Source organism: Danio rerio, chromosome 21 (genome assembly GCF_049306965.1).
Source record: "Danio rerio strain Tuebingen ecotype United States chromosome 21, GRCz12tu, whole genome shotgun sequence".
Taxonomy (NCBI): Eukaryota; Metazoa; Chordata; class Actinopteri; order Cypriniformes; family Danionidae; genus Danio; species Danio rerio.
The window spans coordinates 33,658,552-33,683,739 of NC_133196.1; the positions used below are offsets into that span (position 1 = coordinate 33,658,552).

At 37.2% G+C, this 25,188-nt stretch overlaps 2 protein-coding genes across 18 annotated transcripts in view; both read right to left on the minus strand.

The window, feature by feature from the left end:
• Positions 1-1,052: 1,052 nt before the first annotated feature.
• ncbp3 (nuclear cap binding subunit 3) lies at positions 1,053-18,413 on the minus strand. 3 transcript variants are annotated; one of them, XM_073934338.1, is made up of 13 exons: positions 18,088-18,413; positions 17,630-17,695; positions 17,446-17,551; positions 14,753-14,878; positions 14,480-14,611; positions 12,303-13,903; positions 11,537-12,254; positions 11,315-11,414; positions 8,496-8,605; positions 8,109-8,415; positions 7,778-7,995; positions 4,609-4,791; positions 1,053-1,956 (listed from the first exon to the last, which is right to left on the minus strand). In XM_073934338.1, exons 8-13 carry the CDS (start codon positions 11,368-11,370, stop codon positions 1,658-1,660), a joined length of 1,173 nt encoding a protein of 390 aa, XP_073790439.1. In that variant the 5' UTR covers positions 11,371-11,414; positions 11,537-12,254; positions 12,303-13,903; positions 14,480-14,611; positions 14,753-14,878; positions 17,446-17,551; positions 17,630-17,695; positions 18,088-18,413; the 3' UTR covers positions 1,053-1,657.
• A 1,500-nt stretch (positions 18,414-19,913) lies between these two features.
• The window catches only part of rap1gap2b (RAP1 GTPase activating protein 2b), a 133,333-nt gene continuing 128,058 nt past the window's right edge, over positions 19,914-25,188 (minus strand). For all 15 annotated transcript variants that reach the window (XM_073934219.1, XM_073934218.1, XM_073934217.1 and 12 more), the window contains 1 exon segment: positions 19,914-24,928. The gene's annotated coding sequence lies outside the window, so the exon portion shown is untranslated.

Genomic DNA, 25,188 nt, shown 5'->3' on the forward strand with positions numbered 1-25,188 from the left:
CATCAGATGTGTGATTGATATGCCCAAAAACAACCTTAAACTGCAAAAAAGTTGTTATGCCTGCTTTTGGTGATTTTTGGCTTGTACAAACGAAAACAATCAATGTAAATAACTAAACAGAATCGCATTCAAACCAAATAAACATGGCCATAGCTGGCATTAAATCCTATTGTTACTAATTGCAGTAGTGTCTCCATTATGATTGCCTTCAATTATTTAATGTTGGTAACCAAATTACCAAGACTGTCGTCAGCTTCTCAAACATCTTGTTACAAACACAATGGGCTATATGCACACAGACTTTACATTTTCAGCCAGGGAGCCCATAAGGGTTTCTGGTGAACTGTCTTTCCATTACAAAATTGTGAAGTTTAAGATCTGATTTCTTTAAAAATTAGTGCTCTTCATTGCCTATTAGATATACAAATTAAAGTGGGTCTCAGATCGTACAAGAGGCACTGCATTAAAATCCACTTTCCATGTCTTTAAAATGACAAATTATTTTACCCCAGTATTTTCAATGGAATTTCTGCACTAGCCTGTTGCTGACAGCACTAGTGATTACAACGGTCTTTCATCTCGATTTACACTTGAACAACTAAATGAATGCTAACTGACTGTATTGCAATTACATTACAACAGCGATGCTGTAAAAACAACCTTGTGAAATTGAAAATAGTCACATTCTTGTCTTAGGATAATTTTTAAAAACTGTTTTGATCATCTTCAAATGTTGACTTCTGTATAGTGTAGTCAACATTTGAAGTGGATCAAAATCTTTCATCAAAGTTGTCCTAAAACTAATGAACAATAGGCATTCGTGTCTAAGGACAACTTTGAAAAACTTTTTTGATCCACTTCAAACGTTGATGATCGTATATACACAAAGGTTTTGAAATCATTTAAAAAAATGATGAGAACATTTTTGCGCTAAGTATTTCAGATCATTTCTATTATTTTTTTTTTCAGTAACAATTAACAAAATGTTTGTGTTATTTTAAATAAAGATGTCATATGGTGGAAATACAAATTTCTAGACCCAATCTGATATAAAAAAAAACAACAACTTTTATTCAACATACAATGCTGCTCTTGTATGTTTCACTGACCACATGTATTTAGGGAATGTGAACCATTCATTTGAGGGAGCATTATTACATTGGCTACATTATGTGCTATTCTTTTTCGGGACTGTGTAAGATAAAGCACTGATCCATCCAGGTCCAGTATGTGTGAGTGGATATTATAATGCTTGTAAAAAAACACACCATTATTTTCTTCACATCATCAAATCCACAGTGATAATGATAAAACATGAGTCATGACTGGATTAAAAAAAAAAAGTATTGCTAAAAGGCAATCGGATCACATTGCTTGAATTCATGAGAAATGCTTCACTGTGTATTTGAAATGGGCTCTGATTGTATGTCAAAATATAATTTATTTTCTTTTGAAGGAAAAAAAAAAAACATGACAGCTTCATCCTCTGCCTTTTCTTTGAGAAGTCAAAACAAAACCCTAACCTGCACCTTGGTTTCTGGAGGAAAAGTGTGACGTTTCTAGACTGATGAGAGTTGGGATTTTGGGAATGTTTAAGTTTGGATATCAGGGTCTCTTGGCCCAGTCTATAGATGCCCTCCAACTCTCAGTGAGTGAGTCAGGAGTCGCTGTCGGAGCCGTTGCTGCTGTCTCGACTGATCTCGATCTGCAGCGACGGAAGGTTGTCCAGTCTGCTTTTCTTCATCTTGTTGGACTGCTGCTCTTTCTGCTTGATCATTGCACCCCACATCTTCTGGAGATGAGAGTCGTCCTCTTCATCCTCGTCCTCCACTCCGTCAGAATCTTCATCCTTTCTTCGTCTTATTCCTCTGGAGGAAGATGCTCGTGATGAAGGCTTGTCTTCGTCTCCGCTGCCGCTGTCCTTGTGAGACGGGCCGAGGCGGCTCCACAAACCACCTTAAGATACAAATGTTATGGTTTGTAAATGAGTCATAATGAGTGTTGAGCAATAACATGTTAAGGCTGATTTATACTTCTGCGTCAAGCCCACGCGTATGTTATGGCGCAGCCTACTTAACGACGAATAGCCCTACTCAAAAAATTTAACTACACGTTGCAACAACGCGTAGCGCAAGCTCTGTGATTGGTCGGCTTGGTAGCGCTGATGAGCCTAGGCGGGACAGAGAGCCGCGTGATCGATGCGAGCCCGATAGAGCGATTGTTTACAAGTGTGGAGTCCCGTAAAGGAGCTCTGGGTGGAAGGTTTTTTTTTGTGTTTACCTCATAGTTAAAATTGTTGCACGTCCGCCGCTTCCTGCCTCAAAATAAGCGAGTTTCAGCCACTTGTACATTCAGGAAGCATTCAGAAAAAACAAAACACCAGCGAAGAAACTCGACACTTAGGAATATTAACGACTCACTGCCAACTAGCGTTTTGGAAGTGTTAATGCAGAATAACAGAGACAGAGCGCAGAAGTATAAATGCACAGCTACGCGCGTTGCATGCGCCGTCGGTTACGCCGGTCACTTGACGTAGAAGTATAAACCAGGCTTTACTAGCAATGTGTTACTGTAACGGCATTACTTCTGACAGTAACTAATGCAGTAACGCATTACTTTTTAAATATAGTAACTCTGTTATCGTTAAAATACAATGCGTTTGTCCGTGACTCAATTAATTAATTAATGAATCGTGAATTAATTAATTTTGGCTGCACTCTAGCCTACATCTTTCTGTTTACAGTGACGACACATTGGTGGATGCTAACCAACACTGCAAAGAAGACGCATCGTGTACGAGACACCAGACTTTACAAAAGTAAAGACAAAGCAGAGATACCAGCTGCACGCGAGAGGCAAAGTGTATACGCGAGATAGACCGAATGCAAGCGAGGTAGGCTGACTGTGTGCACAAGAGACTGAGACTATTACCGTTACTATTAATAATACTTATTACTAATACTTCTGTTTGTTGTTACAAATAAATAAGCACAGGTGGTATCTGTATTACAAAATTGATTATTAGAGACAGAGACACAGTTCGGTTACATTTCAGAACGTGTTATTAAAATGTATAACGTTGTATTGCTCAGAAACAATTCTGTGATTTTTTAAATTGTTTTACACATTTTTATAGCAGTTACACAACAGCAGATTTTGCTTTGACATACTACATTTTATTTGTGGTTAGTTTAAAAATTGCCGATAGATTTCATTTTTGAGCAGCTGTTATGTTATTGTTTTGTTTAAAATGCATAACATTTATGGACGTCTATAATAGTACTTTCACCAAATTGATTCTGAATGATAATTCAGATTACTTTTATTTATTATTTCGTTATTAAGGTTGTTGTGCCTGTTGTATATTGTCGCTATTTTCATACTCAAGCTTTGAAGGAACGTTTAAGGGTTAAATACAAACATTTATGATGCGGATGTAACTTTAGTCTTTGCTTTTTTGTTTTGAAATATATGCTTCAGCTGGTTTATAATCTTGTGATATTTTATTTTTGTGCTGCTGGTCTGACTTCAATAAATCAGTGTTTAAAAATTACTTTTTATTTAAGTTTGTCTTGTGTTTTAGTTGTAGGAATGCAGATTAATTAAAATTGTAAAGCTGATCAACAGTGTATTCTCTATGCAGAACTGCAGTGACGTTATGAGGGCATTAATGGAAGCATTACAAATGTTCTTTGGAAAAGTATCTCAAAAATTACCATTAAGAGTAATGCATTTATTTTTTTGGTGTAAGTAATCAATAAAGTAAATACTTTTTGAATAAAGTAACAAGTAACTGTAACTAGTTACTATTTTTCAGTAACTGGTCATAAACAAACACTTGATAACTTAAGTCCTAACTTTCAACAAACAAACTAATTTTTTTTTAAATCCCCAGTTTATTAGTGTTAAGATGTTTATCCCAAAATTGATCACATAAAGTGATCCATGAACTCCACACATACATAAGTTATTTTATTTAGTAAGTTTATTCAGAACCACTCTTAGGAAATTTTATTAACATTTGTCCATACAAAGCCCTTTTTAAAATGGACCATCTTGCTCAAAAATTATTAAATAGGGTTGGATATCATTAGAATGTTATTGATTCTGATTCTAATTTCGGTTCAGCCTAATAATCTTTTATTAAAATAGATACATTTAAAAAAGGGGGTTTTATTCTTTAATAAACAATCCGAGAATACCAAAGGACTCTTATTTTGAAATGTATGTCTTATTACCCCCAGCTGCTCTTTCAAAATGAGTGAAATATGTACTCTTGCAACCATTTTCACATCACAATTTAAATGTTTTTCTGTTACCATGTTTTTACCATGCTACCACATTTCCAAAATTACAAACTTAACAAAATTTTTATTTACACAAGAACCACAAAAATGCTAAATGTATACAATCTTCCCAACACTGATGAGAAATCTCATTTGAAATTTATGAGAACATGTAATCAGTAAAAATACCATAATTATTGAGGCCTTTGGAATTAAACCAATTTACTAAAATGTTTTTTTTTGTCTTCATTACTCCAATGTTATATTAGTATTGGAGAGCAAATATGAAGAGAACTGAGAGGAGTGCTGAATTGAGGTGTACCTGTTTTCTTGTCTTTGGGGGGTTCAGAGAAGAGACTGCGATTGTCATGTTTAGCTACACCGAGTCTGCTGCGTACGTCGCTCAAAGGCTCTCTCCGAGACGCCGTCTTTCTGGAGATCACAGGAGACACAGAGCGACGCCTCTCTGGGGAGTGTGGTCTCTTGCCTAATCTCTGTCTCACATCTGTGGAGAGGAAAAAAACAAAAAACAGGTGAGTCTCTTCCACATTTGCTCATGATGAAAACTGATAACAATTCAAAGCCTGTATACTATTTTCCTGGCCCAATTTTTCATTATGGTTTCCACTTTTTCCATGACAAGCAGGTTTAAGGACATTTTAAAGCATATTTAATTTTAAAATCAATAATTTTTGTAATTTACAACGCCTGCTTATGCAGCGACATGAAAGTCCTCACTGTACTAGGCATGGGCCGGTATATGTTTCTGACGGTATGATAACCTTGAACAAAAATATCATGTAGTCATGGTATCAAGGTATTGTGATTATTACTCTACAATAAGTTCTTTTTAAATGCCTGGGGAAAAAAAAAACAATGAAACCCAGCGTATGGTGATGTCTATACGTTCCAGACTTCATGCAAATAATTTGCAACCAAGTATTTAAAATTAATTTTTATTTGGAATTATTATTCTCTCCAATTACTTTTGGTCCCTTTACAAGTGGGAGGCAAATATGCAAACTGTTATAATTCCTACATCATTCACCTGATTTGGATGTAAATACCCTCAACTTAAAGCTGACAGTCTGCAGTTAAAGCACATCTTCTTTTAATTTCAAATCCATTGTGTTGGTGTATGGTGCCAAAAATGTTAGAATTGTGTTGATGTCCAAATATTTATGGACCTAACTGTACCTTAGCAATGGTATAACAGAAAACGTTAATGGTTTTAAAACCTTGACTTTTCCAAATCGTGGTAAACCTTGAAACAGGTTCTCATCCCATGCCTACACTGTACTTTGACATCTTTAATGTAAATATAAAGTGTATCTGAAATGTTGAGTAATGATTATGTTGTGAATGTCATTTTTAAAAATGTAGAAATTAAACTGAAATGTTTTTTTTTTAAACAGCCATGGTCAAAGAACTTAAACATGGTTGAATTCACTAGTAATATTCAAACACTGATTGTGAAATATTGATAAAATGCACATTACTTGTCATCGTTCTTGAACAGTTTAAATAAAAAAATTTAATTGAAGATTTGTTTTGTTCTGTTTTTGACAGCAGCACAGTAGAGTTGTTGAAATAACACCATAAACAGATTTCATTTCAAATATAATTCAAGCACTTTCAAGGACTCATGTTTGTTTTTAAGTACTTTCCAGTCCTGAAAAATGTCTGAAATTCAAGTACTTTCAAAAAGCGTGGGATCCCCGTTCATATTGTAAAAACTAAAACCTTTTATCAGCAACTTTTCATTACTTAGTGAACATTCAAGGAAAAGTTTTGAATGTTACCATCATTTCACCGTGTTATTATGGTTTACACCGAGTTTTATAATCTTAAAAATGGCTAAATCCTTTTAAAATTACATATAAAACATGAGCAATGATTACATGACCATCCAGGACATGTTTACAGTGGAAAAACAAAGAAAATGTATCACATTTACAAGGAAAATGCATTGTGCAAAAAAGCTCAGCACAACAGTAATCAGTTATATAAACATAAATATCTATATAAAATGGTTGCTGCGTAGATGTTTAGTTAAGCTTCACGAGATGCAAAAGAGAAGAAAATAAAGACAAAAGTACATTCATTCATTCATTCATTCACAGACTGCTTAGTTTTTGATTGCCAAGCCTCCAGCAGCAAACAAACAAACAAACACCATTTTGTTTCCCACAGAAAAATGTTAGCACCAGAATGCAGGGTTAAGAAGCTGTTCACATATCGCGCCTTTTGCTTGTTTGCAAGTTTGCTATTTCAATGAAAGTATTTATGCGCATTTTGGGAGCGATGCGCACATAGCAGGACTCGCACACGTTTTCCAGGCGCACCTAGTTGAAAACATCTCAATTTTTTTAGGACTGACCAATCATCTTCATACTTTCTATGGAATAAACACATTTTGGTAGACTAATTACTTTAGACAAACATAGAAAAGCCAAACACTGCAGTGCTTTTTATTTTCTCCATAAATAAAACTTGTATCAAAGCCGCAACGTTTTGTAAGTTTGTCATCATCTTGAATAAAAAAAAAAAAAAAACAAACAAACAAAAAAAAACAGTTTATGGTCACCTAGCAATGACAAACGACAAAAGTGTGCGATCGCAAAGTGCATTGAAAATGGTAAACGAAGCGACATGCTTGCATCTTCCACACACTTTTAGATGTGTTATGTGAACAGCCCCTAAAGGCTGATTTCTACTTCAGAGTCAAGCACATGCATATGGTCCGTAGCAGCCTTTGCAGGGTCGCATTAAAAAAAAAATGTAACAAAATCAATTAAAAAATTTAACTACAAGACACGTAGCGCAAGCTGTGATTGGTTGGCTTGGTAGCTGTAACAAGTGTTTACAAGTGTTGAGTCCCATGAAGGAGCTCCAGATGAAAACTTTTTTTGTGTTTACCTTATGATTAAAGTTCGCCGGCTGAGCCAGTTCGAGCTACTTGTACATTAAGGTAGCGTTCAGAAAAACAAAAAAACTCACGACAAACCTCGACAAAGAGGAACATAAAAACCTACTGCCAGCTAGCAAAGTAACACAAAAGAAGAAGAAGATTCAATGCACTCCTACACGCAAAGCAGGCAGCATGGTTCATGGCGATCACTCGACGCAGAAGTATAAATCAACCTTAATACAGCAAATTTGTTGTTGAGCAGTGTTTTATAACCCTTGGTAAAAAGTTGTGCTAATAACATTTTTAAATTTTAAATTAGGTATAAAACATGTCTTTACCCAGATTTGAAAGCTGTGTTTAGAAGGGGTTAAGCACAGTGTGAAAAAAAAAGTCCTGTTGACATCCATGGAAGGAAATTCCAATATGGAAATTGATGAATACGTTTTCAACAATCAAAATAACCTATTTTGAGTATTTTAACAGAACAAATAAACTCAAAATGATTTGAATCGAGCCTTTTTGGGTGAACCATCCTTTTAAATAATAATAAACAACAAAAAAAGCTCTCTTAATAACTAACCGGTCTTGCCGCTTGTGGCCACTGGAGGGCGTGATCTCTGTTGAGAAAGTCCCTGCCTCTTCTCCTCCAGTAACTGCCTCACATCTGTTACTTTCTCTGATGTAGATTTGGATGAACCTCCTTCTCCTCGTTCCTCTACTGCACCTCCACTTCCTCCTCCACCTCCACCACCAATGCGACTTTTAACACTGCCACTGGATTCAGTCCGTATTGAATTCCTGGGAAAGTGGAAGAGACAAAGAAAGAAATTATCATTAAGACGTTCAAACTGGATCAGCCAATGGGATAGAAACTGGGATAAAACTGGCCTCTATAAGAAACCTGCACTCACCGAAGACTGCGAAGGTTGGTTTCGACCTCGTCTGCGTACATGGTCATCTTCATGCTCTTTTTGGGGGAGGGTGTTGAGATCATTTTCAGTTCCAGATCGTAGTCCATCTCATCTGAATCTGAAGATGTAGGCGATGGGCCTCCTAAGCGACTGCGCAGGCCTCCTTCCACAAGCCGTGGCCCTCGCTCCTTTTCTCCTCGATCTTTATACTCCACCACTCGATCATCAGCATCCATGTCTTCCTCTCCATCCTCCTCCTCCTCTTCCTCTTCTTCTATAGGTTCTTCTGGCAAATTAACCAGATCAGCTGGAAAAAAAGATAATGAGCTTAAATGTCAAAACAAACGACCAAAAGACAATTATGTTTGTTATTTAGGGGAGATTTACCTGAGTGTCGATGTGTGTAAGGTGGAGTGTGTCCCATGCTGTCTCCAATCAGAGGCTTTTTGGTCTTCAGAATGTCCCGCTGGATTCTCCGCGTGTGATACCTCCGTTTCCTGCAGGAACGGGCACAATTTCAGGTAATTTTACAGCAAGTACCTAAATCTTCTTTTTGAAACATTTGACATTTAGAAATAGATCCTTAAATTACACTCTGAGCCATTTCAAAGATTTTTGACACAAGTTTCTAAGAGGTTTTTTTTAAATAATACTGCTACATCATACTACAATACTACATCATAATCACACATATTACATGTTTTTGTAATGTATTTTATTGTTCCACTTTGGAAAAGTGCCTTCTGTCAGGGTGCCTTTTCAGTTACAGCTGTGTGGGAGTGGAACACTGTCCCTGGAAGCATCAGAGAACTGACCACACACATACATCAGACATGTTAACACTCTCATTAGTATGTCATTACCCCTAATCCTACCATGCTACCATATGTGATTGCCATCTATATGATTTGTTGTTTAAATTTAATTTGTTGTAGTTTTCGTTTGTTTTGTTTACATACATTATATTGATTAGGACTGATTTACTTACATCTATTTTAGTGCTTCTTAGACATGCTTGATTCATTGTATTTTTTTTTTGTATTTTAGGGTGACAATTTTAACATATGTCTAGCAACCACAGATGAAAAATAGGCTTTTGGGTAATTGTGGTGCTTTTGCAGCATTGCTAATTAATATGCACCATCCATGCCAAATAAACCAATAAAACTAATTTTTAAAATGCAGTCCACGGACATGTGAAAAAATTAACCAAACCAACAGTGGCAGACTATCCGTTGTAAAATCGTGATGTATGGAATACCCTTTCCTGGTCCAAGAAATGAGAAAATATTTGTTTATGACCCCTATTTAGTCATAACACACATTAATGTGAATTTCATATAAAATAATGGTTTACAAAACAGTCTCTAGATTTGCTGCAATATTTTAACAATATATAACAATTAAGCACTTTTAGGCCATCTGATATAATGCATAGATATACAGTGGGGGAAAAATAATTTAACGACACCATTTTTCTCAAAAAAAAACAAAAAAAAACTGGTTTCTAAAGTTGCTGTTGAAATTTTGACCAGATGTTGGTAACAACCAAAGAAATCCATATATGCAAAATAAAACAATATTAATTTGTTTACTTATTAAGTTATGTGTAGTAGAATGAAATGACATAAAAAAGTATTGTACACATGAAGAAAGGAAGGTGTAAAAGGGCAGTGAAAGCTCAAACTGCAGCTGAAATCTCTCAGTAGTTATTCAGCAACCCTCAGTCCTTTGTCATTGTTAATTAAAATTAGCTGCTTCAGTCCAACATATACAATAGCAGGATAAGGAAGATGAAACCAGAGTGGACATTTCAGCAAGACAATGATCCAAAACACAGCCAAGGATACTCAAATGCTTTAAGAGACAGAAAATCAAACTGTATGGCCCAGCCAATCACATCACTTGAATCCAATAGAAAATACAAAATAAAGCTCAGATCTTGAAGTAGAGACTCACAGAGCCATCAAGATTTTTACCAAAGTAAAAAAACAAAAAGAAAAAAAAAACAAAAAAAACTCATGAGCAATGCATGACTTTATTCTCCATATGAGAGGTGTCTTTAAGCTGCAATCACCAAGAATGCCTTTTATATAAATTATAAAATGTATTTCAGTACATTATTCTTGTCATTCCCTTGTTATTACACATACTTTTTTTTCAGTTTTTGTTTTGTTATATTTTTATGTTTGTATTGTTTGGGCTTTTACCAAAATCTGGTTCAATTTCATGTCAACAGCTCCTTTAGAATATTTTTCCCAGAAAAAAAAAAACATGCCGTGTTGAATACTTAATTCTCCCGCTGTATATATTGTGATCATGATTTTCCAAAATATTACAGCACCATGTTTAATATATAAATGTTTATTATTAACATGTATTGAGCCTCCCCATACAGTTTGATAGTGCACTTGAACCCTGTTGCAAATTTGTGTAACGTCACAATTAACAAGTAAACAGGGCGCGTATTACAGAAACGTTCTTATCTAAAGATGCAATACACTAAAGTTTTCATTAACTCATATTACAGAAGCAAATCTTGACTCTTGATTCTAATCCTGTCTAACAATGTCATATCTTATCATTATCATTACTTCAGAAATCTTAAATTGTGTCTGACAATCCCATCTTAGGTCTCTTACCATGCAACTGACCCCGCAAGAGCTGCTAATGAGTTAGCCTAAACAAAAATCTCCAAAAAATATGTAACCAAGTGCAAATACAGATGCATGGATACTGAAGTTTCAAAGCCATGTAGATCAGTCAATCCATCATCGGATCATTCTTAGGTCAGCTAAAACACAGAACAGCTGATTGACACTCCAGTATCTGTGTTTGCACTTGGTGAACAGCAGTGAAGGCTGGTGAAGCGATCACCTTAACAGCCAATCACAGTCATTCCTGTTCAGCACCAGAACACAATGGCCAACCAGCATTGCATAAGAACAGCACTTAAATGTTAGCGGGAAATGGTTGTTTTAAAAATTTCAGAACCGATTGGTCCTGAACTCGATACTTTTGACAACCTTATTTTGAAGCACTCATCTATGCATGTCGTACACAACAAAATGGCATTGCTTACTAATACTGGCAGGAAAAAAAAATACTATCGTGAACATTTAGTCATCTTTTGGAATCTTGTCCTAGCGGTGTTTGTTAGCAGGTGCCACATGTTATTCCACCAAAAGTATCAAAGTTTTTCTTACCAAGAGTTACTCAAGATGCCTTTCATGCCACCATAGTTTGGATTCCCATATTTCATGTAGTATCGACTTCTTCTGGCTGCACCCAACTCCTTTTTGTCATCTGATGGAAAATGAGTGTCAACATGCAAATATCGTTTTGTGTACAGTCTGTTCTATATCAAGCAATGAAGAGTTCTTGACACAATTCTAATTGTAGGCGACACACTCAAGTCTGTTTCTCACCATGGGTGGCAAAGCGCAAGAAGAGCTTGTTGCCTTTGAAGGGTTTGACTGTGGGTCGTGGTTCATTTTGAAGGAGAGAATCTCGCTCTGCTTGAGACAGGCTAGTCTAGAATGAAAATAAATAAATAAATCAATATAAAGTATGCAAGGTAAGGGAACCTATTTTCACATTCAGGAAAGGTAACACATATGGGATGTCAAAATGAAGTGTTTCTTCGGTGAACCGCGATGCAGATAGGGACAATTCGATATTGGTTCAGTAATAGATCATAACCGGTTATTACGTACTGACGTCATTTATCTCCTATGCGGGATGTCGCAGTAAAATACTTTGGCGAAGGAGGCAAGTGCGAGTAAATAAAACAGTCCTACTACTTAAAAGGTAGATAATTATGCACATTTCAACTGCTTATGAGTTTGCTGGACAGTCTTATATTGACACTGAAGAAGGCAGAGCACACGAGCCATGTTTTCACTGCTAGGGAGAAATGCTGTAAAAATCCATCTCTGCCTCTCTCTCACTTTGGACATTTGACCCGCTGGCGTGTTTGTGAGGTAACTTTTCCTCTCCTCTTGGCTGTTAAAGCGACACTTGTGGATCCAGACACGAGCGTGCCTTGACTTTTTTCCACTGTGTCTGTTATGGATTACCTGTGATAACTGCGTATTATGCACATATAGACTGTAATCGCTGCTGTTGCTCCCGTGTCACTCATCGGTATATATATATATATATATATATATATATATATATATATATATATATATATATATATATATATTCATTCATTCATTTTTTTGTCGGCTTAGTCCCTCTATTAAACTGGAGTCGCCACAACAGACCGACAACTAATCCAGCAAGTTTTTACGCAGCCGATGCCATTCCAGCCGCAACCCATCCCTGGGAAACATCCACACACTCATACGCTACAGACAATTTAGCCTACCCAATTCACCTGTACCTCATGTCTTTGGACTGTGGGGCAAACCGGAGCCCCCGGAGGAAACCCACGCGAACGCAGGGAGAACACGCAAACTCACACCTCTAGTAACATGTTCAATCCATTTATTGAACTCACTAAAGAGCCTTATATATACAATTTCAGTTACTATGCGCATGAAAGTTTTAAGCCTAAGCCAAAACTTCAAGATGCGCTTGGCCGAAAATGGTTTAGGCAATAATCTTTTATTATTTTATTCATTAATATTAAAGTTAATTTACAAGACTGTAAATTTAACTCATTAACTTAAAATATACAGATTACAACAGCAATAAAAACAGTCCACACATCATGCGGGCCATTGTTTTCATAATGCAGTGCTTTCAGCGTCAAATGACTATGACTTGAACGGAGAGTGAAACAGTATATGTTGCAGTGCGAGGCAACTAGTGATGCGCAGATGGAGGTTATATCCACGGACGTTGTGGATAATCTGTGGGTCAAGTAATAAAAAAATACATTATGATTAATTGCAGGTGGATGAGTTTAATAATTAATGATTTTTGCTTTGTATTTTTACACATTCTGTAAAATATAAATGTGTTATCAGACCCTGATTTGCAGGCTAATTTAAAATGGTGGAGGTCCTTTTGTTAAAGTAGAAATGGAGGCAAAACCAATCTGAGAGAAACAAAAGGAAGGAAAGAAAAATGCAATGGGGGAGTATTTAAGCAAAGTGGTTAATGAGGATGAATCATATATAATATGCAACGGCTGTGACGTGCTTTATGTATATGAAAGCCACAAGAAGGTACCTCAAATATAAAACGTGTGTGCTAAATCAAAAGGTCGGTCAACTCAAAGTCAGACAAGCACTGTAAGTTCTTATATTCGTCAGAACAGCAATAAATAGCACTGGAAGTTAGGTCTAGTCTCGTGGATGCATGTGTGTTAATAACGAACAATCCACGCTGATATATCAGATAAAATGATATGTGCAGGTGGCTGGCAGGTGGATGATTATTATACGAAGGAAAATGAATGAATGAATGAATGAACTATTTTGTCATATACACACCCTCATGTTACTTCAAACTAACCTACTGTTTTGCATGGACCGTGGAGGTCAAAAGTAGATGTTTTAAAGAATGTTCACACTGCTCCTTTCCATATAACAAATACAGGTTTTTGCACTATAATGGTTCATGACACATTTTTAATCTTAGGGAAAAAAATAAATGGAAACAATGCTCTAAATGATAAAACTAAAACTTTACCTCTCTGGTTTCTTGTGGTTTCTTTTCAGTCTCATCTTCAATGTCACGAGCCTTCTCATCTTCCTCATCATCATCATCGTCATCATCTACCTCACCTTCCTCTTCCTCATCATCGTCATCATCATCATCAGACCCACGGCTTCGTCGAGCTGCTCAGAAAAGACATGACAGTTTTGTTTCAACTTTAAATGTCTCATTTGAGATGTGCTTTTTTTATTGGATGTTTGATGTAATCTCAACCGAAACACAAAGAGAGGGTGGGACATTATAAAGCTCCTCCCCCTTTTTTAAAAACAGACAACAGTGTTTTGTTTTCATCACCACTCTGCTCCAGCGAGAGTGATTGAGCTCAAGTGCAACAAATGAAAAGAAAATGAAAATCAGCTTAAAGGGGGCGGAGTTTGTCAAATACTAAAGAGCATTTAATTGGATATGATTTGACAAGAAGCTGTAGTATGCGGTGACCTGAATAAAACCATTGCTCCATTTAGGTGGAAGAGACAAACTACAAGCTTTACATGTTTATATCAGTTTTACATCTTTTAAACACAAATTTTGTTACTTTTTTGGAACACACTAGCTTATAGATATCTTAAAAACCAACAATACTGACACTAACATCTACAAAACTGTATTTTAATTTTATGGGACCTTTAAAACACAATTTTTGTTTCGGATTTGGAGTGTTTATTTCAAGGTGACACAATGAAGCAAATAATAAGAACCTTTCTGCGTCTGGACAGGAAGTTCAGAGGGTTTCGAGCTGTCTGTGTTTGTGACCTCTTCTTTATCTGGCATCCGACTCAAGTTAATGAGAGCTCTGGTGGAAGTGATGTCGTCGAGCCACACCACGTTGCCTGGGAACAGTGAGATTTGACTATGAACACCACAATCGAGCTTTAAACAAAACTAGGCCTATTTCCCATTCAGATTTGTAGCCATTCATCAAGTATAATTTTGTCACTTTGTGGTAATAATATCTGTGAGGGTGTACTTACAGGAAGCGTCATCTATCCACTCGATGTGTGCAGGCGGATACTCTTTAAAGTAGCCAAAAACATCCTGAGTGCTCATGTCATCGACTCCACTCATGTGTAGAGCTTCCAGACGCACTTTCGGGATCACTAAAGAGAGAGAAAACACAGTCTGTAAGAGCGGGAGAGATGCGAAATCAAAATATGAACTAGGGTGATGTCATTTTTAAACAAAATCTTCCAAAAACGAGGTCCATTTATAAGATTTTATAGGTGGCACGGTGGCTCAGTGGTTAGCACTGTCCCCTAACAGCAAGAAGGTCGCTGGTTTGAGTCCCAGCTGGGCCAGTTGACATTTCTGTGTGGAGTTTGCATGTTCTCCCCGTGTTCACGTGGGTTTCCTCCGGGTGTTCTGGTTTCCCCCACAGTCCAAATACATGTGGTACAGGGGAACTAAATCAACTAAATTGTCTGTAGTGTATGAGTGTAAATGTAAGCGTGTATGGGTGTTTCCCAGTACTGGCTTGCGGCTGGAAGGGCATCCACTGTGTAAAACATATGCCGGTGTAGTTGGCAGTTCATTCTCCAGTGGTAACCTCTAAATATGAGACTAAGCCAAAGGGAAATAAATGAATGATCATGTTGTTTTAAACTAACCTACTGTCTTGCATTAACCGTGGAATTCAAAAGTAGATGTTTTAAAGAATGATCACACTGCTCCTTTCCATTTTACAGAAATACAGAGTTTTGAACTATATTCTATAAGTGTGCAACAGATCACAGTAGATCCATGTATGGATCGCAACCCATTGTTCAGCATGCAGATTAGCTACAGATTAATAACTTTTTATTTAATTTAAATTTAAATATTTAACAACTGCACAGAAAATAACGGTATGTTCTGCTAATTATGCTCAGCGTAAGTCAGTGTTTATCAACCAAACTCCTAAAGGACCACCAGCATTGCATCCTTTGTCTGTTACACCATTTCAGATCCTTCAGTCTCTGCTAATAGGCCGATGATCAGAATCAGGCGTGTTTGGTTAAGGAGACATTGAAAATTTGGAGAGATGGTGGTCATCCAGGAACATGGTTAAGAAACACAGAAGTTGAAGTTTACAGGAATGGGAGAGAATATCTCAAAGCCTCTTTCCGTGCTAAAAATCTCATGTATTGGAGTATTTTTGCTATTTTGTAGAATTAAATGATGGTGGAAGAAGGGTGGTGGACACAGCTGGTACACTGTGTGAGACACTAGGTTCTAGAATCCTTTTAAGTAGGCTTTGTCTCAATAGTATCTGTCTGTGGACTGCAAGACGGGCATAACTTGTGGTAAGATAGAGGCGTAACCTGCAGTTATCGAGATTCCATTGAACCATGCGAGATGTCACAATGAGATGTTGTTGGCAAGATGGTGGAAATATTTACCAGAGAACATTTACACCAAATGTTTTCATAAGTTTTCTTCAAATTCTCTTGATATATTATTATATTCATTCATTTAGTAACTCCACCAGGCAACTTTTTTTCAAATATGAAAGCCTCTTTAACTCGTGACTGTACGTAAATAACTGTGATGGTTGGATTTAGGGTTGTGGAAGGTGTAGATGGATAGGAATAGACGTTTATTACAATGATGGTTGGGGAAGTTGTAGACGTTAATAACTATGATGGTTGGGTTTAGGGAAGGAGTAGTCGTTATTAACGATAATGGTTGGGCAAGGTGTAAAAGTTAAGAGCTATGATGGTTGCGCTTAGGTTTGGGGAAGATGTAGATGTTAATAATGATGATGGTTAGGGAAGGTGTAGATGTTAATAATGATGATGGTTGGGTTTAGATTTGGGGAACGTTGATGGTTGGGCAAGGTGTAAACGTTAAGAGCTATGATGGTTGGGTTTAGGTTTGGGGAAGATGTAGATGTTAATAATGATGATGGTTGGGTCTAGATTTGGGGAAGGAATAGACATTTATAACGATGATGGTTGGGGAAAGTCCAGACGTTAAGAACTATGATGGTTGGGTTTAGGTTTGGGAAAGAAGTATATGTTAATAACTATGATGGTTGGGTTTAGATTTGGGTAAGGAACAGATGTTAATAATGATGATGGTTGGGGAAGGTGTAGACGTTAGTAACTTTGATGGTTGGGTTTAGGTTTGGGGAAGATGGAGACGTTAATAATGATGATGGATGGGAAAGGTATATACGTTAATAATTATGGTGGTTTGGTTCAGGTTTGGGGAAGGAGTAGACGTTTATAACGATGATGGTTGGGGAAGGTATAGACGTTAAGAACTATGATGAATGGGGAAGGTGTATGCGTTAATAATTATGATGGTTTGGTTCAGGTTTGGGGAAGGAGTAGATGTTAATAACTATGATGGTTGGGTTTAGGTTTGGGGAAGGAGTAGACATTAATAACGATGATGGTTGGCTTTGGGCATGAAGTAGGTGTAAAATGTTAATAACTGATGTACAGCACCATCTTGCCAACAACACAGTTTTGATGTGGGTCTCCATAACTTCAAGTGACGCCCTATCATGTGACACCCCTGTCTTGCAGTCTGTAGACAGAACCTACTCCTATGTCTTACTATATCCTATACATATGCTAATAAGAGCTAAAACACAAGTTCAGACATTCAGAAAACAGATATAGTTTTCACTTCATGTTGAGTGTAAATCCTGTGTTGATCTACAGCTGTGTAGAATTCTCACTTTTCTTCAACAAATCCCGCTCCAGAACCACATCCTTCTGTGTCAGATTTTCCTCTGCACGAAAATGAAATCTTCTTGCTCGCTTCTCCTTCTTCTCAATGGCCTCCTGTGCACATGTAAACATGGTGAACAACAGATCCATCAATAGACATCCTGATAATTCACACAGACAGCTGACACTTACTTTAGACGTGACATCAATGCCAGTGATGAAGGTGCCAGCCTTATTTTCATATCGCCGGCTGGTGTCCTGTGGAACCATACATAATCTCATTGAGATCCATGAGGGCAGCAAATACACCTAAATATTTTCAGTAGTCGGTCTTGGAACGTGTTACCTAAAATGCAGCTTTGTACCATGATCAACAATCACCATAATGCATCAAACAGTGCGCCAAATGAAAAGTCTGTTAGTATCAGGAAACTTGGCCCAGAGAATTTTAAACACTTTCATAAGATCTTCCGAAATAACAGACCAACTGCACACATTATACCAATGTTGCAGAACTAATTACAAACGCATTGTTCAAAAGCAGAATGTACTCTCTTGCTCTTAACTACCCACCGCATTGGCTTCAACAACCGTCGGCTTCCTGTGCTACGCGAGGTCGCGGTTTGAATGAGGCCTACGGGGTAACTCACCGGCAACAGCTCCTTTAAACTTCGGCGAACAGGTATGGACTCCAGTTCCACCTCTCCTTCCTCCACCTCCATGGGTTCCGCTTCTCGGGCATCTCGATCCGAGTCTGATTCTGAGTCGGACTCTGAGCGATCGGACGCGCTGTCGGACTTGACGGACACCCGCAGGCTGCGCACCGCCGCCATGATCGTCGAAACGAGCTAGCGGCTAACGGCTAAATCTCAAAGGGGTGAATGGAGAAGCAGAGGCTACACTGCACGACTCTCTCAAACACACACGCTCATACACACACACACACCGCCCAGATGACAGACACTGGTGGATTGAGACCCGCCCTCCAACACTAGATGCATATATGCAGCTGCGATACACTGAAAACGGATTACAGTATATGTGTGCATGTATGCGTTACCGTTAGTAGTATAACGTTATAACGTTAGATTTTAAATGATGCTAATTTATCACTCAAACTAAACTAGACTAACTAACCTCAAGTCATGCTTTACAAGTAGATTTTCTGTGTGAAAAGTTAAAAGAAATGCTTTAGGGACACTTTTAAGGCAATTATTTTAATAATTAATCAATAATAATAAATGTATTTTAAGTAAGAATTTGTCAGAATTCATATTGTCTGTGATGAACAAACAATTACACTCAAATGTAGACTATTTGGATACAATAAATGTTTTTTTCTAAATAGCATTTTGTATAATATAATAAATTAAAATTTGTGTGCTTATTAGTGTGCTAATTATAATTAATAATTATATTATTTCATCCTTTTTACCTAACCCCAGAGCTATCTATCTATCTATCTATCTATCTATCTATCTATCTATCTATCTATCTATCTATCTATCTATCTATCTATCTATCTATCTGTCTATCTGTCTGTCCGTCTGTCCGTTCAATGCAAGATTAAAATTAGATTAATTCTAAATGGTAGTATGTAACTGACTACAAATTACTTGATGAAATGTATCAGTAAAGTAATCTAGTGTATTCTAACTACATTTGGATTACTTTTGGCCAAACTTTAATCTACTTTTGGTCTGTCTGTCTGTCTATCCATCCATCCATCCATCCATCCATCCATCCATCCATCCATCCATCTATCCATCTATCCATCTATCTATCTATCTATCTATCTATCTATCTATCTATCTATCTATCTATCTATCTAAAAGTAATCTAAAAGTAATCCAAATGTACTCAGAATACACTAGATCTATCTATCTAGTGTATTCTGAGTACATTTGGATTACTTTTAGATTACTTTTGACCTAACTTTGTAGCCTAATAGCGTTGTATTACTAATGTTGTCCCCAAATTTAATGATTGGGTCATAAATTAATTTACATTTTCTATGAAATTTTATATTGTCATTTTTCAAATTATATCAAACACAAAATAAGTTTTAGAAAAAAAAAACAATAAAGGGGAAAGAGAGCAAATTATGAATGAATTGCAGTGAATGATCTGTCATTTTCAACCCATAAAAAAGTACATTTAATACGAGCTGATTAAAGTAAAACAAACTATGTGTAAAAGACAAGCATTTGGCTGCTTTCTGACTATCCATTATTCTGTTTTCACCATTGATTTAGATTTTTCGATTGATCTTATTTTCAGATATAAACTGTTCTACATAACAAAAAAGTCAGCTACATCATGGACGGCCTGAGGGTGAGTATTAAAATTAATTTTAATTTATATTAAACATCTAAATAATCCTCTGAGCCACCATACACACTTGAAACAGACTGATAAAACTGATATAATTAAATCAGGAGACCTTACAGAAGCTCCAACATAATCAACACCAAAGCAAAATACAATATATTTATTTAACAAAATCAACAGTGCCATACAGAAACCTTTACACATGTAGCAGTACAATCAGAGAGAAATAAATTAGCACAGCTCAATTTATTAAGCAATAAAACAAAGAAACCCTTTTAATACCAGAAACAAAATGGAGAATTCCCTCTAAAAGTGTCACACTTTGCACTTTTGAGCCATTTGTAACAACAAAGTTTCCTTCCATGAATGTCCTCAATAAATATATACACATAAAAGTGATCCGTGATTCTCCATTATGTACACACAGGCGTCACTCATGGAAGTACCCATTTAAAAATAAAAGATTTGTACTTTTTTTTCTACTGATATATTTCATAAATAACACTTGAGGGAACACAGTAGTAGCTGGATCGTCTCTAAACAATGCCTGATATTTAAGGATTGCACACGTTTGAGACTTACAGAGGGAAGCAATGTGCAAACATATTGTATTACTTTTGTGCATTTCAGACTTTTTAGATGAATAAAGATCTGCTGTAGTCAGTTTCTTCCAAGTATATTAAGTCGGTTGGTCAAGTGCATCTCAAACTTTTGTGGAATGTTTCTGGCGTTGGGAATTATGTTCATTCAGATACATTATTATTACTGGGCGAGAACTGACTGCTATTGAACTGCTAAGCTATGTTAAAGGGATAGTTCACCCAAAAATGAATTTTATCATCATTTACTTTCCATCTACTCGTTCCAAACTTGTATGAGTTTTTTCTTCAGTTGAACACAAAATGAGATTGCTGAAAATTGAAGTAATTGACTTCCATAGTATTTTTTTCTTATGGATGTCAATGGCTAATGGTTTTCAACTTCAATCATATATATATTTATGAGATTCTATAATTACAGGTACATTTTGCATTTCCAAAATCAATCTGTAATGAAACAGCTCTGAATAATAACTAATCATAACTAAAATTATTGTTTTTATGTTTATTTAGAGAGATTGTGTGCTGAAAGTTTTAAAGTACAAACTGCCACTACACCTATTTTGGACTGAATTGTACATTCTGCTTTGATTATCATTAATAAAGTCTAATTTTTCTGTATTTTTTGTGTTCACTCTATTAAGTTATATGAACATTTGCATGAAACATCTATTTTCTCTCTCATATTTAATTTCAGTGATAAAGAAATGCATTTTCTATCGGCCCTTATTTTCTGGTCAACTCTGTTACCTTGATTATAAAAAACAACACAATCTTTAGAGGTCTTATGCAATAAAATAAAATGTTTTAGATGTTAGTATCAGTATTGCTTGTTTTTAGAATATCCATAAGGTTGTGCGCACTAAAATAGCGACAAAAAGAAGATATAAAACTGATATAAACATGTAAAGCTCGTAGTTTGTCGCATCGCCTAAATGGATTAATGGCAGCTATCTCTCTGCAACTCTTATAAGGTCGCCCACTGAAGGCAAGCAGGGCTTTGCCTTGTCAGTACCTGGATGGGAGACCACATGGGAAAGCAAGGTTGCTGACGAAAGTGGTGCTAGTGAGGCCAGCAGGGGGCGCTCAACCTGCGGTCTTTGTGGGTCCTAACACCCCAGTATAGTGAAGGGGACTCTACACAGCTCAGTCTTTTGTATGAGACGTTAAACTGAAGTCCTGACTCTCAGTGGTTATTAAAAATCCCAGGATGTCCTCCGGTTTAACCCTGGCATCCCCATATAATAACATTCTTCATTACTCTCATCTCCACCCATCAGCTGGTGTGCGGTCTGGCTCAATATGGCTGCCATCGCGTCATCCAGGTGGATGCTGCACACTGGTGGTGGATAAAGAGATTCCCCCCAATGTGCAAAGGGTTTTGAGTGTCCCAAAAAATCGCTAAATAAATGTAAGGAATATTTATTATAATTATTATAATTGTTATTATTATTATTCAAGTCACCTCATGTTTCAGTATCAAATTGTGACCAATCAAAAGCTCTCTAGTATCTGACATGCCCCACCCCCTTGCTTCACATTTGATGTGCATGTGCTCAATCACTCTCACTGGCAGAGCTGTGAGAAAAACTAAGCGCTGTAGGCTGTTTTTTTAAAAGGGGAGGAGCTACACTATGTCCCACCCTCTCTTCATGTTTCAGTTGTTAAACATCAAATAAAACTTCACGGGACCTTTAAAGCACAGTTAGAAAAACATGTGACTTGTTCAAAGTGATGTCACTTCCTTCAGGGGGAAACTAGGCCTTAAGACATGTTATTTATTATTCTCTCACTAATTTGTCTAAAATGTTAGGATACACCTAAACAGGCAATACAATAGTAGATTAATTATTTGTCAACTCGGTTACTGTCATATTTCATTTCTCATTTATTTTTGAAAAATATAATACAATAAAACTACACGTTGTCAGGTTTGAAGTTAGCGTCTTGAGCTAAAACACAAAAAGTTGGAAAATGTTCACTCTGTTAATGGCTTAAAAAGTGTAACAACGATTTAAACATTCTTCATAACAGAATTAAAAATTGAAGACTTTTGCATTATTTTCCATTTAGTTTGCTATAAATTATTCATTTGTTACATATAAATATATTTTCCAGTTTATTCATTCATTCATTTTCTTTTCGGCTTAGTCACTGGGAAAACACTGGGAAACACCCATACACTCTCATTCACACCAATGACTGTAAAAAATATGGACGACGCGACAGCCCTTTTTCCCATTGAACGCCTTGAGGGCAAAACGCCTGCTTGACGGGCACAAACTGTCGCAAAAGACTGCTGAAATTGGAGCCAGACATGCGCAGAAGGATTGTCTGATGGAGCCAGAGGAGGAGCCGCGAAAATGAGCAGAGTCGAGCTTCCAATCAAACGCTTTATGTAAAATCAACTACCCCCCCCGAACTTCTCAGCATGCGTTTGCTGTCATATCAACACAAATGGATGTAATAACGTTAACAAATATGAGGGTTTTATATATTCAATCGCGCCAGCTCCAGGCCGCAGCGCATAACTTACTCGCGGCGTCGCGGGCTGATTCCGGCTCGCATGCGGCAGCGCCTGCTCGCTCGGCCGCCGCATCTGGCTCGATTGACTCGGGCTGGAATTGGGTAGTGAGTCCAGGCATCCGGAGTAGGTCCAGCAGAGGTAACATTAGTCAGTCTGAGCTCTAAGAGATAAGTCTACGGCAGGCGAGAATCTAGCCGGACTGTGTTTTGCTATCTGGGTGGCTAGGCGTGTATCAGCAAACTAATAAAGCCCGAAAAAAGCCCTGAACTTAGCGAATAAACAGTGTTCCACCAGGATCATGTATGTCAGAAACTATAGTTTACTGCTGAACTCATTTTGTCATGGTAAAATAACACAGAAATCGAATAATAACATTTCAGTCTACTTCAGTCTCCTGCCGAAGCTCAGACTCCGCGCTTTGAGAAACTGTCAATCACAGCTGTCAATCACGATGACACGCCCAGCATTAAATTACTGCTAAAAACAAACTGTTTACAAAAATGAAGATCTGCACCTATTTCAGCACAATAACCAGTGCCTTAATCGACCAGAACTATCTTTCGGGACATTTTATTGCAAGTGTAATATTTTTTTTTATTTGGGCTCAAGTCTCCTTCATTAACACGGAGGAGGCGGGCTTTATGACTTGTACTGCAGCCAGCCCCCAGGGGGCGATCTAATGGCCGAGACCCTCACTCAAACGTAGGCTTGCGGCACACTTGATTCACACACATACACTACGGACAATTTAGCTTATTCAATTCACCTATAGTGTATGTCTTTGAAATCCACGCGAACACGGGAAAAACATGCAAACTCCACACAGAAATGCCAACTGAGGCGAGGCTCAAACAAGCGACCTTCTTGCTGTGAGGCGGCAACACTACCCACCGTGCCACCGTTCCACCTTATTCCTGTTTAAGAAAAATGAATGGAAAATGCCTAAAATGCACCCGCAATACTGGATTCTTGAGAGTAAATGTAAATGTAAATCTTTGTATGAACCAACTCTTTAAGCTTGTATGTTACTATTCTTCTTATTATTATTAATGATATATTTGTTTATTCATTTTTACAGTGAAAGACTTTTAAAAATGTGCAAAATTGATAAATGTGCCACAACCTGCTGAAACTAGAGGAAATAGAAGCCCCTTTCACACCACAATACTGGCATAACATTTCAAATGACCAGACTGACTGTAAATGCGTTTACTATTGACGTTTCACCATTTTAATGTAGTTCAATACAAAATAAGGTCAACTCTGCAAGGTTATCCATACAGTCAGACCTTCATCTAAGACATCTTAAATCAGGAAAATCATAGTTGATTTTCTGTTCATTCATTTTTCTTTCTGCATATTCCCTTTGTTCATGAGGGGTCGCCACAGCGGAATGAACCGCCAACTTATCCAGCTTATGTTTTACACAGCAGATGCCCTTTCAGCTGCAACCCAGTACTAGGAAACACCCATACACACTCATTCACACACATACACTATGGACAATTTAGTTTATTCAATTCACCTATAGCGCATGTCTTTGGTCTGTTTCACAGAGGAAACCCACATGAACACAGGGACAACATGCCTACTCCACACAGAAATGACAGCTGACCCAGCCGGGATTTGAACCAGCGACCTTGCTGTGAGGCGAGAACCACTGGCTCCTTCCAACCACTGAGTGTCACCCTAAAATCATAGTTGTTTACTATGAAAATCTCTGACAAAGTTTATGATTGGTCACTCCAAAGCATTATTGGTATGGTCTTCAGACTTGGCATGCATGACACCTTTTCTCCTATAGAAAAACTGACAGAACTGAATTAATATTATCTATAAACTCTCAAGGGTATATTCTGAATGTACCAGTATAGACTAAGTGTGAAAGGGGCTGATATCTGTGTGCTTCTGTATGTGCTTTACTCCTGTGATGTTCAGATTGAAGCACAGCTTTAAATGGCAGGTTCCTCTTTTTCATTTCACTGCTTCCTGGTGCCGACAGTGTCTGATCTTCAGTGCTGATCCACTTCTTTTCTGATTAAACAGAGAGTTTAAGGTGTTAGTAAATGGAGGAATACATTATCAGATGTTAGAATGTATGATTATTGCTTTTGGAGTGATATTTGTCATTCCAGTTGCATCAAAATTCAGAGGTCGCACTTCCATCACACTCTGTTTGAATCCAGCAGTAAAATATTGTAATGCTTGGAATTTTAATGTGACTTTGATATCACAAGTCCTGCTTTGCCTCGAGCTCTTTTTAGTCTTAACAAGTGGGCTGTGGGTTCTTGACA

Excerpts from the sequence above, each read along its gene's own strand:
- ncbp3 (XM_073934337.1), bottom strand. The coding sequence starts at position 17,719 with ATGAGATTATGTATGGTTCCACAGGACACCAGCCGGCGATATGAAAAT. Across the intron at positions 11,643-13,754 it reads AACCACAAGAAACCAGAGAG|ACTAGCCTGTCTCAAGCAGA; the intron begins GTAAAGTTTTAG and ends TTTTCATTCTAG. Across the intron at positions 8,606-11,314 it reads GGCATCTTGAGTAACTCTTG|GAAACGGAGGTATCACACGC; the intron begins GTAAGAAAAACT and ends CCGTTCCTGCAG.